General features: G+C 39.4%; 1 protein-coding gene across 1 annotated transcript; it reads right to left on the bottom strand.

The window, feature by feature from the left end:
- Positions 1 to 219: 219 nt before the first annotated feature.
- bnip1b (BCL2 interacting protein 1b) lies at positions 220 to 16433 on the bottom strand. Its single transcript, XM_078231154.1, has 6 exons — positions 16332 to 16433; positions 12871 to 12963; positions 11271 to 11362; positions 5955 to 6059; positions 4674 to 4792; positions 220 to 2412 (listed from the first exon to the last, which is right to left on the bottom strand). Exons 1-6 carry the CDS (start codon positions 16413 to 16415, stop codon positions 2216 to 2218), a joined length of 690 nt encoding a protein of 229 aa, XP_078087280.1. The 5' UTR covers positions 16416 to 16433; the 3' UTR covers positions 220 to 2215.
- Between the last annotated feature and the right edge of the window lie 658 nt (positions 16434 to 17091).

The raw sequence follows: 17091 nt of genomic DNA, 5'->3' as shown, positions 1-17091 counted from the left end.
TTAGGGTACGAAAGACAATCTTCCCAACATCTGATTACTATGCTCCAAATTTGACCTAACAATGAATAACATTAATATCAATGTTAAAATGATCAAGAATGAAAAGACTCTAGACAATGGTGAACAGCACTGACAGCAAAGGAGTTACTGTATATGAATGGTCTCTTGCCATTATCGAGCTGACTATATTTTCATTAATGATTTTACACCACAGTTTTTGATGCTGGAACAATTTTATTCACAAAATCCAATTTATTTAAAAAAAAATTAAAACTTAACGTTGGCCGGAATCCTGCCACTATTCATGCCGGCAGGATTTTCCCATCCTACTGCCGTGAACGAAGACTTGGCTGGCCGCCAAATTCTCTGACTTCACTGCAGTGGGAGCGTGGCGTGAACGGCAGTTAAGATCGCGCCCCACATTTCCGCACTTGGGCATCATCCCAAACGTAACAGGTAAACAAGGCTGAAGGTAACTTTCCCTGGATCCTTGATTCCAATAATAAAACTCTATCAGATTGGTAACTATTTTGTTCATCTTTGCCATCTTGTTTTTGCTAAAAATTGCTTGGAAACAAAACCGACTGGCCAATATTTATGTCAAAATGCCTCCTTTGCTTTTTGCATGTGACCAGCTGGAGGCACAGTACATTTGAACTCGGTGCACATTTATAATTTCACTGCTACAGCTTAATAACTAGTCTCAGCCACCTTTAGAAGGGCTGGGGAGAGGAATGCAGTTTCTGCAGTACTACTTCTAGTTTCAGTCTTTGCTCACCTCAATAACAAACTTAAGGTCAAATTTTACAAATGAACACCAACTATTGCAGCAGAGCCAGTTCAATCAGGTTCTCCTCCGCAACAAAGCTGCCAGGTACATTACAGAGCAAAGTGCTCTTATGGAGAAAGGAACAGTTGCTTAGCTGGATTAAAGTGCTGCTGGTATACAACTATTAATGGGTCCATTTAAATTAAATTAGTCAACTAAGATATCATGGTAACAAGGAGAAAGAACAGCCACTTATTGGTGCGGGTATGTATCTCTACCAGAGGTACCTCTATCAGTGTTGCATCAATCTATAATTCTACATATCACAACTACTAATAGCAGGAAATAGACTGTGTTCACAAATCTTGGGTTAACAAGGAGAAATTCAGATTGGTTAAAGGCCAGAATCCTGAACCAACTGTCTCATCCACTTAAACCACTGCCACATAATTCACTTTATTCAGGGTACATTGTTCCGTCAAACGAGGGGGAGAAGTTGGACTGTGCCACATCACAAATCATTCTCATGTTTCTGTCTGATTGATCTTAAAAGACAAGCAACTGAGTTCTATTGATGCTTTTAAAGATCCAACTTTAAATAAGGAAAAACAATTGAAATAAAAGGGCATAAATGTGGCATAAAATGCATAGAAGCTATTTCCTGAATAAGAGGTCAAAGCACAGATAGTCAAACTGAATTCCCTTCACTAACAAGAGATTAGACACTAGTAGATTACACTTTTTCTCAAAGCTTTATTTTGACAATTTGTAATATAAATGCTTTACTCTGATAATTTGTAGTTTATTCCCCAGGCAAGACTCTTCATATGTACAAGTTAAATAAAATTAATGTTGTCCACATATTAGTATTTAAATATTTTTCTAATGGATCTATTTCATATTTTTACACATGCAAACTTTCTAACAATTGTAATAACAGGCACGGATACATTAAACATGAACAGAGATTGCAAAAACAGATTCATTGCCGTTCCACAATGAAGGTAAGTAATTGGTCCCATTTGAGCAAATTTGAAGATATTTGCTTGCACTGATAACAAAATTTTTGAAAATCCAATCAAAATCAGATGGCTTGACAATACATATTGTGGAATAGGTATCATTAATAAAAATGTTGTATCTCATAAATTTTAGCTTTTCTAAGATAACTCTTAAGCGGATGTTCCCGCCACTCGGTAATAGCATACAGCTAAAGGGGAAAAAACACAAACAATATTAAGATGCAAACAGTTATGCTTAGCATTGGAGGTCATTTAACTTCCCAATTAAATTCCAATTAGAACATAGGAGCATGGACACAGGTCTCCATGTTTTTCCATTCCAGTTCACATGGAAATATAACAGTTGAATTGGTTTTATGTCCTCGATAATTTGAAAGTATTCCCAATTTCAATTCTCACTTGATGTATGCCGCTTATTCCAGCTTTATAAAAAAGGAAACAGGCGTTTCTTTAAAATATATACCACAGTTGCCAAAAATAGAGCCAATGCAAGGAAAATAAGTAGCTTGTCAGTCAACTCTCTGCGATTGTACTTTGTGATCAGTTTGCGCCCCAGCTGAATGGTGCCAGTCATGTTTTTAAACTCTTCATTCGTCTCCTGAACAGTCCTTGAAGATGTTGCTTTAGGGAAAAATAAAGATTTACATTAGAACAATACAATGCAAGTCCAACAGCAAGATTATTTATTTTAAAAATAGCATCAAAAACTGAGGCAAGTTGTAAAATACCAAAACAAGTCAAAGTGAAAACCATAGCCAGTAAAGTGGTAGGAACCTGACTTGATTATATCTTCCATTACATTTGATAACTAATCAAAGAACATTCACTTATCACTGAAGAATAGAAAATAACCACTAAAAAACAATGACTGCACCAATTGTATACATTGATAATGTAGTTTTTGATTTGCCCCTATCAGAAGGCCTCACCAGACTATTAGAGCTGAGAATGGTAGAATCTGTGTTTGTAGCTTTCAATGCAAAACTGAATTAGCTACAAAATTTCCAATTTTATTAATGCAACTGTCTTGTTCAACAAAATAGCAGTTATTATTCAGGGAAGAATTGAGAGATATAAATAATTGAAATGTTACATCCTGGATCTTTACACTTGATAATACCATCCAAACAGTTGCTACCTTATCATCTTCTATCTGATTTCTCTATGTGGGACCTTGTGTGCCAATGGACTGCCACATTTTCCTAAATTATGACACTACAAACTAATTCATTGGCAGTCAAGCACTTCAGGACATTCCTATAAAGTGAAAGGTGCTATATAAATCCAAGTTTTTGCTTTGAATATTTCCTTGCATTAAGTACTTTCAGAAGTGGTGTGCCTCTTGTTTCAAAAATCAAGGTAAACTGAGTGAGATGTGGGAGTCAAAACATTGAACAGTTGGCATTGTATGCAATCTTTTTGGAATATATCACGTGGTACCACAGAAACACTGACTTCTGTGGGTATCAAACAAGGGGTCAGGCTACAAACTACCAGATAAATGTACTGTGCATAAAACAGATAGTAAAACAGTTTCAAAACAAACACATTTACAGTAATTGCAAAATTTTGCCAGCATCTTCAGAATGAAGATGCATATGCTGCACTAACCTTCAACATGAAAGAGACCCTCAAGAGATGGATACTTATTTGTCATTCGCTATCTTTAACTAATTTGTACCCTTGCTAGCATCATGTTCACTGAAGACAGTCAAATATAGGCTCGACTATCATTAGCTCCAGATTTATCTATCAAGAGGACTGGGTGGCACAGTGGTTAGCATTGCTGCCTCACAGCGCCAAGATGCCAGGTTCGATTCTCGGCTTGGGACACTGTGTGTGGAGTTTGCACACTCTCCCTGTGTCTGCATGGGTTTCCTCCGGGTGCTCCTGTTTCCTCCCACAGTCCAAGGATGTGTGGGTTAGGTTGATTGGCTATGCCAAATTGCCCCTTAGTGTCCCGGGATGTATGGGTTAGAGGGATTAGTGGAGTAACTGTCTTGGGTTGTGGAGATAGGGCCTGGGGTGGGATTGTGGTCGGTGCAGACTCGATGGGCCAATTGGCCTACTTCTGCTATGTAGGGATTTCAGGACTGCAAGGAATCATGGATCTTGCAAAAAAAACTCATTTTCACCTCAGATGTAAAGTAAAAGTAAATTTATTTATTAGTCACAAGAAGGCTTACAGTAACACTGCAATGAAGTTACTGTGAAAATCCCCTAGTCGCCACACTCCGGCGCCTTCTTCTCAGTTTGGGTACACTGAGGCAGAATTTACCATGGCCAATTCACCTAACCTGCACATCTTTGGACTGTGGGAGGAAACCGGAGTACCCGGAGGAAACCCACGCAGACATAGGGAGAATGTGCAAACTCCACACAGACCGTGACCCAAGCCAGGAATCAAACCCACGTCCCTGGCGCTGTGAGGCAGCAGTGCTAACCTCTGTGCCACCCCGGATTAGCTAATCTCCAGCTAATTAATTAATTTAAGTAATTAGCTATACCAATCAAACTTAGTTGAACTAAATGGTTTGGCCTCTTTTTGAGAAACATTTTGCTCTCTTTCAATATTTAACTTGAATTTAACTTCAACCATAAAAGATGGCACTTGGACAAAACAGATCTAAGATTCTGAATTGATATCTGCACATTTAGTTATCTTTAGTCCCACAGAAACAAAGTACAGACACATGGCAATCTCTTTGGTATAGCAGACGGTAACATATCTTCTCTACATCTTGAAGGAAGTGTACTTAAATTTTAACCCTGCATGTATTGGGACAAGCAAAAACGAAATAAATAATCAGACAGCAATCGTTTGTGTCATAGAATAATTCAAAATGGAGGAGAGAGATATACATTCACAACTTCAACCTTACCTAGTGTCTGCACCGACTCGTCACTCTGCTGCACCTGTTGTGACATCATCCTACTGATACTCATCAAACTCTCTGTAATGCTGCTTGCAGTCTGTACCAAGCCTTCCTTTGTCATCTTTCTGAAACCCAAGAGAACTTATTCCATTTCAGCAGCAGTTTTTTTTTTCTGTTGGTCTTTCTTCATTGTTTGTTCTCATTTCGATGAGAAACGCAATAGTATCCTGGACAGTTTGATCACAGTTTCTAATGGGAATATATAAACTGTGATAGAAAAGAGAGCAACACTCACAAGAAACCCTGTGTTACAGAGCTTGTTTCAGAGAACATCCAAAAGTATGCACGGAATGCAAAAGTCATGACAATTTATTTATTTTTGTTCAAAATGCACTAGGAGTTTTTCTTCAGCTATCAATTTTCAGCACTGTTTTGAGTTCCAGGCAGAACAACAACTGCAAAGGGGGAGGGGGGGTCTACTTCAAGATTTTCCCCCCCAATATTCATTGACAGCTATCAATATATAATTTTTGAAGTTAATTATTATGCCTTTTTGTTTGAAAAGCCAACAAAGCAGTTGTATGTTCATTTTCATAAAGACTGAACGTGATTATATTCAAAAAGACTTACTGAAAGATATTCCTGCTTCATTGCAGTTATATATGTGCATAAATATATAAAGGTTCAGATCATATAATTTTACTCTAACTGTATCACAATGGAATTTGTGGGGGGGGGGGGGGGGGGGGGATAAAGATAAATGAACACACAATGGCACAGTTAAGAAAGACGTTAAGAATTAAAATTTGTAGAACAGAACCCGATGGCTCCTATACTGCCAGAGTCGAAGAAGGGTCATGTTAAAAGTTCAATTATTTAGGACTTTCGGTTCTGGAAATTTAACTTCTCTAAATCCTTCTCCAAAACCACACAGAATATATAATAGGTGTCTTCACCAATGACCTGTGCCTACAATTCATGCAGTGAGAGTTATACCAGGGAAGAGGGATGCCACAAATGACATTTGTATTCATCCATCTAATCACCCAAATAGTGCTGCAGATAGGGACTTCTGGAGTACTCATGTACTTTGAGGAAACAACTGTGACATTCTAGAGGTTTAGTTAAGGTATACACAAAAATCCTACCCCTGAATCGTCATATGTCAAGATATCCCAAGACACAGATTAATAATTCCTTTCACAAACAAATACAATGCACTCTGAAAACGAATAATACATAATGTTGCAAAACTATATATGTGTATAAAAAATATACATAAGGTACCGTTGTCGAATTGAAGAATCTCCACTTTGTAGCAATTCATCTTTTTCATAATTGTCGATGGCAAGCTTGCAGGCCAGGTTTGCTTTTCGCCAAGCTGTTTGGTTGCTTTAAAGAAGCATGGAATAACATGAGCGTGCTAGGAAATAATGAACAATTCTTTTCATGAATTATCTGCACCTTCCTCCCAAAGCAATGTTTCTAGTTTGTTTATGATTTGCCATACAAGCTGGTTGCAAGTTGTAAACAGAGTGTATTGTCTACAGAGTGTAAACACTGGGAACTTGGTGAGAGTGGGTAATTTGTTGCAGAGAGGGAAGATGATGCTGCTTTTTGCCTTCAGTGCCTGAAGTAGTTTTTGAAAGCTTGGGGCAGTAAGTATATTAATTTTTTGTCCAGTGTTATAGTACAAGTTACTGTGTAGAAAGGAAAGAAAACTTGTAACAAGCAAAAATGCAAACACACATGATTGAACTAACCTGATTGCGTGCATATTGTGGGGCAATCGTGTGTATATATAAAGAAGATACAGACAAGTGGTGCCACCAAGCAGACTGACATTAAACAACTGAACTATCACTTGTGTGAGAGAGAACTGGGTCAATTCAATTCCTTGGAAAGTAAGCCCATAAAAGTCACTTTAAAAACATATTTTTTAGAACTGTTTTGCACAGAAACAGACATACGCAAAACAATTTGGAACCTAAATTTTGTTATAATTGCCACAGAGACCAATAACTTGAGATTTGAACATTCAGTTACCAACTGAAAGAATGACATAACATAATTTCACATTACAGCTTTTACTGTAACAAATGACTAAAAAATACAATTGACTAGATACTATATTTTTTTGGTAGACAACCTGTACTATATTGCACTCTGCACAGAGTTACAGTACTTATAGCAAACAGTTACTCTCAGCTCTCTTCAAAGCTACTCTCAACTTACAATGCATTCCTGTGTCACCAAGTAGCAACTTTAAGTGACCACTGAAGCATTGCTGGGTAGACTAATGGGACTTGCTGGGTAGACTAATGGGACTGAAGGTGGACAAGTCCCCGGGTCCGGATGGAATGCATCCCAGGGTATTGAAAGAAATGTCAGAGGTAATAGTGGATGCGTTAGTGATTATTTATCAAAACTCGTTGCATTCTGGGGTAGTGCCGGTTGATTGGAAAACGGCTAATGTTACGCCGCTGTTTAAAAAAGGAAGGAGACAAAAGGCGGGTAACTATAGGCCGGTCAGCTTAACGTCTGTAGTAGGGAAAATGCTGGAATCCATTATTAAAGAGGAGATAGCAGGGCATCTGGATAGAAATGGTTCGATCAATCAGACGCAGCATGGATTCATGAGGGGAAAGTCGTGCTTGACGAACATGTTGGATTTTTATGAAGATGTGACTAGGGCGGTTGATGAAGGAGAACCGGTGGATGCGATGTTTTTGGATTTCCAAAAGGCGTTTGATAAGGTGCCCCATAAAAGGCTGCTGAAGATGATTAGGGCACACGGAGTTGGGGGTAGTGTGTTAAAGTGGATTGGGGACTGGCTATCCGACAGGAAGCAAAGAGTCGGAATAAATGGGTGTTTTTCCGGTTGGAGGAAGGTAACTAGTGGCGTGCCGCAGGGATCGGTACTCAGGCCGCAACTATTTACCATTTATATAGATGATCTGGAGGAGGGGACAGAGTGTAGGGTAACGAAGTTTGCAGACGACACAAAGATAAGTGGAAAAGTGAATCGTGTGGAGGACGGAGAAGATCTGCAGAGAGATTTGAACAGGCTGAGTGAGTGGGCGAGGATATGACAAATGGAGTATAACGTTGATAAATGCGAGGTTATACACTTTGGAGGAAATAATAACAAATGGGATTACTATCTCAATGAAAACAAATTAAAACATGCTACCGTGCAGAGGGACCTGGGGGTCCTTGTGTATGAGACGCAAAAGCCCAGTCTGCAGGTACAACAGGTGATCAAGAAGGCAAATGGGATGTTGGCCTATATCGCGAGGGGGATAGAATATAAAAGCAGGGATGTCTTGATGCACCTGTACAGGGCATTGGTGAGGCCGCAGCTGGAATACTGTGTGCAGTATTGGTCCCCTTATATGAGGAAGGATATATTGGCATTGGAGGGAGTGTAGAGAAGGTTCACCAGGTTAATACCGGAGATGAGGGGTTTGGATTATGAGGAGAGGCTGAGGAGATTGGGTTTGTACTCGTTGGAGTTTAGAAGGATGAGGGGGGATCTTATGGAGACTTATAAGATAATGCGGGGGCTGGATAGGGTGGAGGCGGAGAGATTCTTTCCACTTAGTAAGGAAGTTAAAACTAGAGGACACAGCCTCAAAATAAAGGGGGGTCGGTTTAAGACAGAGTTGAGGAGGAACTTCTTCTCCCAGAGGGTGGTGAATCTCTGGAATTCTCTGCCCACTGAGGTGGTGGAGGCTACCTCGCTGAATATGTTTAAAGCGCGGATGGATGGATTCCTGATCGGTAAGGGAATTAAGGGTTATGGGGATCAGGCGGGTAAGCGGTACTGATCCACGTCAGATCAGCCATGATCTTATTGAATGGCGGGGCAGGCTCGAGGGGCTAGATGGCCTACTCCTGCTCCTATTTCTTATGTTCTTATTTTCCTCAGTTTTCAAAGCGTATTTCAAATCCACCACCAGTAATAAAGCTCATTCTGATGATTCTTCTTCCCCTGGCGTTGCCAAAACAAGTCTCCTGAAATCCTTAAAAGGTTGTGGTGCTTCGACTAGAAAACATCTCCCTTCCACGTCAATCTGTGGTAGCTTGCGAAACCAAACAGCCTTGCTCTCAGCTGACCACAGAGGACTGGTCCGTAGGGAAGCCTGTAACTTGATCTGAAAAATGGTTTCTGATGCCTTTTCCCCCATGGCAATGTGAAACACATTAGCCTTGTATCTAGGTGAAAATGCTAATGAGCTATTCCTGAAAGATTAATTTAAATCAACAGATTACAATACGGCCATTTACAACCCTGTACTTTCAACACCTTTCTCGAACTTTGGGAGACTCTGAGTCTACCCATTGTAAAGTCAGACTACAGCCATTGTCTCCAAGCCTTAATACCGTGCACTTCTTTCCACTAAAACAATCAAAGACTGCCTCTGATCTCTGACAAGGATACACTCTGATTTACTGTCAGGCATACTTCAAAACAGGTCACATGACCTCCTTCATTTATTCTAAATGTAAAGATGCTGTCCCAAAACATTCCATGTCCCATAATGAGGAATAAAGAAACATTTAAAAGGAATTTTGAGGGAATTTTAAAAATCTGACAATGTGTTAGATAATGATAAAAGAATACCCCATAACAATTCCATATCTTCAAAGTAGAGTAACAAAAATGCAATTTCCAGCTCATGATGCTGAATCATGAGATCTTGGGTAGACTATGGATTATCAACAGGTGCCCCAATTATAGCAGGTGCGAAAAACTTAGCACCTTCCTCGCCACACCTTAAACCTTGTTGACTGGAAGCAAATCTTGGCAAAGGGGAACAGACTTGATGGGTTCAATGGCCTCCTCCTAAAGTTTATAATCTCCGTTTTTAACCTAGTTACTGTTCCTTGTTGTTACTTACTTGCTTAAATATATTTGTGATACACTTTGTTATTAGTATACACAAAAATTTTAAAACTAGTATAAAAGTATTATTTAAAAACAAGTAGAAAAGTATGGAATAAGAAACTCAAGATGCAAGCGATAGTATGGAATAAGATAACAGCAAGATGCAAAAGAACTGGCTAATGGAAGGCAGAGGAGCATAGCAACTCAGAAGATATCCAACTTTACGCTGGTGATCATCTGATTTGGACCTGAAGAGATGTCCATCTTAACCGGCTGAGTTTTTGAAGCAATTTATTTCAGAATTTAATAACAAAAGTGATCCATTGTGGAACCAATCCAGCATTCTTTCTGCACTATAAATGGAGTAATACTTTGTAAAAATTGTTAATGAACATTTCATGAATTGTACAGCAATTGATGGGTTCTACTAAAGTTTCATGTTTAAAATTATATGCAAGATTTTTTGATCATCCTAAACAATAGCCTCTCGATTTTCTTTCTTTACAAAATATTATCATCCACAGATGAGCAGAAATCAACCCAGTCTTTGCTGTTCATCCACTCCTACCCAAGATTGTGATGGCATCAAAAGCAGTACGCAGAGCCATTTCACAACTGGTAATATCAATACTTTATAAGTGACAGAATTATAGACATAGCCATCCTTTTTGTTGGTATGATTTAGAATTAAATTATCAGCGCATGGGACTCAATTTCATTCAACATTCATCTTGTTTAAGTCAGCATTTCTCATTTTGTTTCTCAAATAGACAGTGATTAAAGATAAAAACAAACTAACAAGAATCAAACCATGAGTTCAGAGTTCACCAAGCACAATTAGGCCAGTTCAAATCACTGGGCTTTCAATCCCTATTGTGGATCTTTTCAACTTTCAAATACTGTTAATAACAAGACAGCACCAAGCACTTTGAAATCAAACTATGTCCAGAATTAAAAACCTGATTACAAACATGTTATTTTAAGAATTAATTTAATACAGAAAGTACACTAGAATCAGATGGGGATGCAGTTTTCATACAGATCTTGCTACAGGGAAAATATGCCAGAACTTGTTGCTTGTGATTCAAGTCATGAATTAATATTTTGACCTGTTTTCAACAGAAGCAACATCCTAAAGGCAGTTAATACTTAAAAAGAGTGCATAATAGGGCAAAAAATGCACTGAAATCTATGACATTCTAACAAGCTGGAGCATGAAGAGACTGCAGCAAGGTTTGCACAAAATAAGCTGTGGCTGTGACAGAGTGGAAGGAGCATAGACATATTAGCTGCACATTCACTGAGTGGAGAAATAAAAAAAAGTGAATTTTAACATCCCCAAATTTGGATACTGTAATCTAATCCAAACCTTCAGCTATTATTTGTCAAATTTCACTTTTTAAAATCTTGTATTATAAATATTCTGATACCATAGCAGCATGTCAGTATAAAACATACATTGTATTGTTATAGAATTATTACAAAATAACTCCATTTGATAAGAGTAGCATTTGAAGCAAATTGAGGACATAATTATATAGCAATCGGATGACTAAAATAGACAAGGATGATGGCTCTGTCATCATTTTGACCTCTCAAACCTTTTTCTAAAGGATGAACAGAACCTTTGCAAGCACAGTAAGTATGCATAATCCAAAACAAGTAAAGATTGAAGCTAAAATTATCAGACTTACACCCTAACAATCATTTACCTTAGCATCTGCTTACGATGATTCTCCACTTCGGCCAGCAGTGTTTGTTTATCAGATTCCTTGTCTTGTTCTTTTGCCATCTGTTCTAGATTCTTCAGGAAAATCAGAAAAGTATGTTAGCATTCATACAAATGGTACCATTTAAAAACAAGACAGCGTCATCAAAAGCCAGAAAATCCAACTCTGGATATTGCCAGAGAATGAATTACTTTCCTTTACGTTTCCCTTTCTCTTCTCAGTCCCTCACCTACTTTGCACACTAAATGAATGGGGAAGCCCAAACAAATACCTGGACTAAGAGATAATGTGAACCATGTCATATTTTGTTACCCTTTTGTGTGGTAATGGTTTACTTAGTGGAGCAGTGAAGAGTCAGCTGCTCTTAAAGAGCTGCTGACAGCATTTCCTTAAACAAAGGATGCAGTCTCAACATATTCACTTTCCCTTTTTGGTCTCCTGAAAAATTCCCTCAAGGCTTCGCTTGATGATATTTAAAACATTAAATAGCAGAATGGGTACATTTTAAATCTCTATTTCATCACTGTGTCTTCATCGTTTCCTCTCAGTGAAACGACTCCATTAAAAACAGGACCAATCACTCGTGAAAACGGAGACGATCAACTTCAGGAGGAAGCCATTGAGCCCATTCCCTTTTTGCCAAGATTTGGGCCCAATCAACAAAGCTTCAAATGTGAATTATTAGGCAGTGACGAATTAATGTGGACTGGACACCTTGCAGTTTCCTTCATTTACCAGATGGGGTTCAGAGAACCTCCCCTCAGGAGATGTAATAGAATGGGCAGTGTCGATAATAGAATGAGCTGCAGCTGGTCAATGGAAAACATGTTGAAGGGACTTTTGTTGCTTTTTGCATCTATGTTTGTAAATTGCTAGGTTATCAAAGATGGGAAATTACTCCCAAATCTCAATTATCCCCTTACAAGTAGTAGTGCTGTTGCATTGCAATAAGCAAAGCTAAAGAGGCTGAAAGAAAATGAGGTATTCCCTAAAAGAATGCAGGAAATGAATATCTTCACGTTAAACAAGGAGCTTGAGCTGCACACTCAGTTTAAGTTCAGATCCAACAACCATAACACTACGGACTCCCTACCGTATCAATCTCATTGCCATGTTTTATTGACTGTGAAATAAAATAGTATGTGCTTCAAAAGAAGCGGTGCCTTACATAATAATAAACTGTGTTTTTCTTCAGGGAGGTTGAAGGTGTGCACGTTTAGAACATAAAGTTCCAGTTCAGAACAAAAGGGAATGTCACTGTTGCACTCCAGGGTCCTCTTACTGCACAAATACAGACAGAGTGGGTGCTAATTTTCATAAATGGTAAGCACTCAGGCTACTTAACAGAGTGACTGACACCACTGGGTAAAGTGCATCTAAGGCAGAACTAAATTTGCAACATTACCTCTCCACACCTTTAAATACCTCCTCAAAGTCTCTCCCTTCAAACCTCCTCCTCAAAATGATACGATGTTGAGCGTAATTGTTCAGTCTGGTCATGTGTCTAGTTTAAGGTTAATATATTCATATGCCTTGTTAAACACTATTTTAAGTCAAAAAAATGTCTTCTACCCGTACTCACCTGTATTCGAAGTCGGAGCTGCTGAAACATTTCTTTTACTTTAGCATTTAGTTCAGTGAGTAAACTCAAAGGTCCAGGACTGTCTCTGATATCCTGCAATGAAATCAACAGGTGCTCAGAATCCAGTTCTTCAAACTCAAGCACTGGGTTTAACATTACATAGATGAGGGATTCTTAGCCAATGGTGGATTAAAATCACATTTTGCAATTATCTAATGAGAGTGAAGTACACAAAGTTGAAAATACATGCAAAAAAGCACAAAATGCTGGAAATTCAGAGTGGTTTGCTCAGCATCTGATGGAGAATTATATTTAACATTTCAAGTGTGATAGAAATCAAAACACTTTAATGAATGGATAATTTTATCATCCATCCTTGTGGTAAAGCTTTAAAGGCAGGTTACAATTTAACAAGAGAATAAAAAGAACTTTCAACTCTTTGCAGTTTATTTCCCATTAAAGCCCGGATTATTCTTTAATTGGCAGCATTGAAAATTAGTGGAATGAATTTAGATGGCAAACAACTCTTGTTAGATGATAACAACTCCTATCATAGAGTCCTTTGTTACTTTAAAGCTAGCAGAAATACAAAATGAAACATGTTTCACCACTGGTTTTCAAAATTAGTTAGATGTCTATTGTAATGTGTCCCAATAACTTATGTCATGCAAGAGATGTGGGCAGTGTAGGACTCTAATATTATCTAGTAGTGAGAATGTTCACCTGACAGGTAGGACTATTTTTCACTTCTGCTTTTATCCTTTAGGACAAACAGGAACATTGAAGCAGATGTGAGCCGATCAGAACCTCCAATCTGTTCAATTAGATCATGGCTGATCTCTACTTCAACTCCTTGTCCATCTTTGATTCATATTACTTACCTAATAAAAAGCAATTTGCACCCAAAGTCTTGAAAAAATATATGAGGTGGAGATGCTGACATTGGACTGGGGTGGGCACAGTAAGAAACCTCACAACACCAGGTTAAAGTCCAACAGGTTTATTTGGAATCACAAGCTTTTGGAGCTCTGACTCACCTGATGAAGGAGCAGCGCTCCGAAAGCTTGTGATTCCAAATAAACCTGTTGGACTTTAACCTGGTGTTGTGAGACTTCTTATTGGAAAATACAGTTGACCGAACAGCTGCAGCCACGTAGAAGACAGAACTACAGATTTTCCTCCAGGATCCCCTACTCCCTCTTTGAGATTGAGGCCAACATTTCAATCAGTTGGTCTATTAGTTTTTACTAATATGTGTACATGCACATCCAGCCCACTTTGTTCCTCCACAGATCCTAGTCTATTGTCATTAAGGACATATTTCTGAACTTTTCCCCCTCTTTGCAGTAACAGGTGAAAAATTAAGTTACAAATTTAGGACTGATTTCTATAACTATTTTCCTTCAACATTGCATCAGGCCCATCATAGATGTAAGTGTGGTTAAAGTGGCAGTTCTGGTCTTCTTTCCTAAGATTATATTCATTAAACCTCTGTGTGTTGTGTTCGTTCAACTGAGTCTTTTTAGATGGTGATTTTGATCAGCAGCAAGAAAGCTGAGAAGTCAGACAGAGGCCCGATTATACAGGTCTGCATCTACATTCAAATCTCTATCTGTTTCTCAAGCAGTTTGCCCTATTAGGATACCCTGTTCCTGTCCAACACTAAAGAAAGGAGTGAGGTAGATTGAGTAAAGTGCAAATTCAGCTCACTTGTGATGGAACTAAAAGGCACACCACATTCAGAGAATTCCACTCAACTGGTTTAAAAAAAATTCTTCCCAACAAAACTATCTAAAGACCATCTGCAACTGTTACATAGTCGATGTAGATTCAGTCTGTCTCCACATACAACCAACTCTTAAATACAACCTCAGCCCATCTCCATATACACATGGATGAAGGCGGCTATTTAGTCAATCTTAATTCTTTCATCCAGAACAGCCCTCAACCGTACTTTTACGGCAGTATCTAATTTTTTCCTAAATTATTGCAGGATTTTCATATTACTCTGCTTGGAGGTCTATTATAAATGCTGGTCACTTTCAACCTTTAGTTTAGACGAAAGATTTTCCAATGTTTAAATAATTGTTAAAATTAACCTATAAAAAACAAAGTAACACAAATTCTGAGGTAAACCAAAGGTATGAAAAGCACTATCTTAATAAAAATGCTTTGGATGGGGAAAGAAATCATAGAAATCATAGAAACCCTACAGCGCAGAAGGAGGCCATTCGGCCCATCGAGTCTGCACCGACCACAATCCCACCCAGGCCCTACCCCCACATATTTTACCCACTAATCCCTCTAACCTACCCATCCCAGGACTCTAAGGGGCAATTTTTTTAACCTGGCCAATCAACCTAACCCGCACATCTTTGGACTGTGGGAGGAAACCGGAGCACCCGGAGGAAACCCACGCAGACACGAGGAGAATGTGCAAACTCCACACAGTGACCCGAGCCGGGAATCGAACCCGGGACCCTGGAGCTGTGAAGCAGCAGTGCTAGCCACTGTGCTACCGTGCCGCCCAAGGCTAACACGATATTGTAAATGATATAAAATTATGCAACCCACATCAGTGTAATATTCACACAGGGCGACCAACTGTCCCACATCTTAAGGGCAAAATACTGTAGATGCTGGAACCTGAAACAAAAACAAAAAACACTGGCGAAACCCAGCAGGTCTGACAATATCTGTGCAGAGAGAATAGAGCCAATGTTTCAAGTGTGGGTGACCCTTCGTCAGAGCTGATAGAGCCAACGTTTCGAGTCTGGATGACCCTTCATCAGAGAGTCATCTCTCTCCACATATGCTGTTAGACCTGCTGAGTTTCTCCCGCATTTTCTGTTTGCTTCCCAATTTTTTGATTTTGTTCCATATTCCTCAAGTCCTGTATTCCTTTTGTCCTGTATTCCTCCTGCTGGAGACTGATTCAGAAAACATCCAGGGTGAGGTTAAGTGATGCAAGCGGGACTGCGAATGAATTGGTCAACAGAGAGATAGTAATGACAACAAGATAAATTGTAACTTCTGGTTGATTCTAATTCCCCTCTCCTTCAGCCCCAGTCAAACTGCCTGTCCTTTATTTTATTAGTTAGTTACCCTGTATTCAGAGAATGCAGTTATTCTGCCCAGAATGATTAAGAAGCTCGAATAATTACCCTCAACTTGGTTGGTTAAAATGCGGATATGCCCACACAATCAAATACATATTCTTCACAGTTATTACACCGACCCCATCTCTAATTCGGTAGTTTCGAGGCTATAAACTGCGTATGTATATATACACATACTTATACTCTATAGTTTGAATCCATACAGTGGGTCCTTTACACAAAAACAATCTGCCTCTGCATATACACACACTCCTATTTCTGTACCGCTTCTGTCCAGATTATTCTAATCTAATAGTTTTTATTGGGTAGTGGGGCAAAGGAGTGAAGTGTTCACGGCCTCACCTGTACCAGCGCCTTGATTTCCAGGTCATATTTGATGATCTCCTGAGCGCAGATCCTGACATGAACATCCTGAGCCGCCGCCATCTTTCCCCAGTCACTACGGCGGCCGCGAGCTGACTGGGCAGCGCCGGGGCAACAAAGGCGCTTTATTCCAAAACACACCAGCAAGCAAGAGGCTGCTCTGAGTGCAGCAGTGCGTTCATTCAAGTGCTGAATTTCTCTTCCCCCTCCCCTCCTTGTGTAACTTTGACCCCATTGCCATCAGCTTTGTCATTTTTTTGTACGAAACATAAAACAGCCCCATTTCAAACTTGGAATGCATTACATTGAGCTGCAAGGTGGCCTGGTGTTTCGCACTACTGCCTCACAGCTGCAGGGACCCGGGTTCAACTCTGGCCTTGGGTGACTATGTGGAGTTTGCATGTTCTCCTCGTCTCTACCTGGGCTTCCTCCAGATGCTCCGGTTTTCTCCCACAGTCCAAAGATGTGTGCGTTAGGTGGATTGACCATGCTAAATTGACCCGTAGTGTCCCAAAATGTGTTAATTAAATGGATTAACCATGTGAAATGGTGGGGGAGGGGGCCTGGGTAAGATACTCTGTCAGAGTTGGTGCAGACTTGATGGGCCAAATGGTCTCATCTGTACCATAGGGATTCTCCTACATCTTTATAAGATTAAATTCCTTGTTCTTGTAATTAACAGGATCAGCAGTTTGTCAATGTATAGCAGACCAATGATTCTCAGACTTGCCAGGGAGTC

This window comes from Mustelus asterias, chromosome 16, assembly GCF_964213995.1.
Source record: "Mustelus asterias chromosome 16, sMusAst1.hap1.1, whole genome shotgun sequence".
Taxonomy (NCBI): Eukaryota; Metazoa; Chordata; class Chondrichthyes; order Carcharhiniformes; family Triakidae; genus Mustelus; species Mustelus asterias.
Note: the sequence above shows the minus strand (reverse complement) of the source record. Positions and strands in the feature narration are given on the sequence as shown.

Coding starts and splice junctions, on each gene's coding strand:
- bnip1b (XM_078231154.1), bottom strand. CDS start 16,415: ATGGCGGCGGCTCAGGATGTTCATGTCAGGATCTGCGCTCAGGAGATC. Junction 11,363..12,870: donor AGCTCCGACTTCGAATACAG/GTGAGTACGGGT, acceptor ATTTTCCTGAAG/AATCTAGAACAGATGGCAAA. Junction 6,060..11,270: donor CATCGTAAGCAGATGCTAAG/GTAAATGATTGT, acceptor GCTTCTTTAAAG/CAACCAAACAGCTTGGCGAA.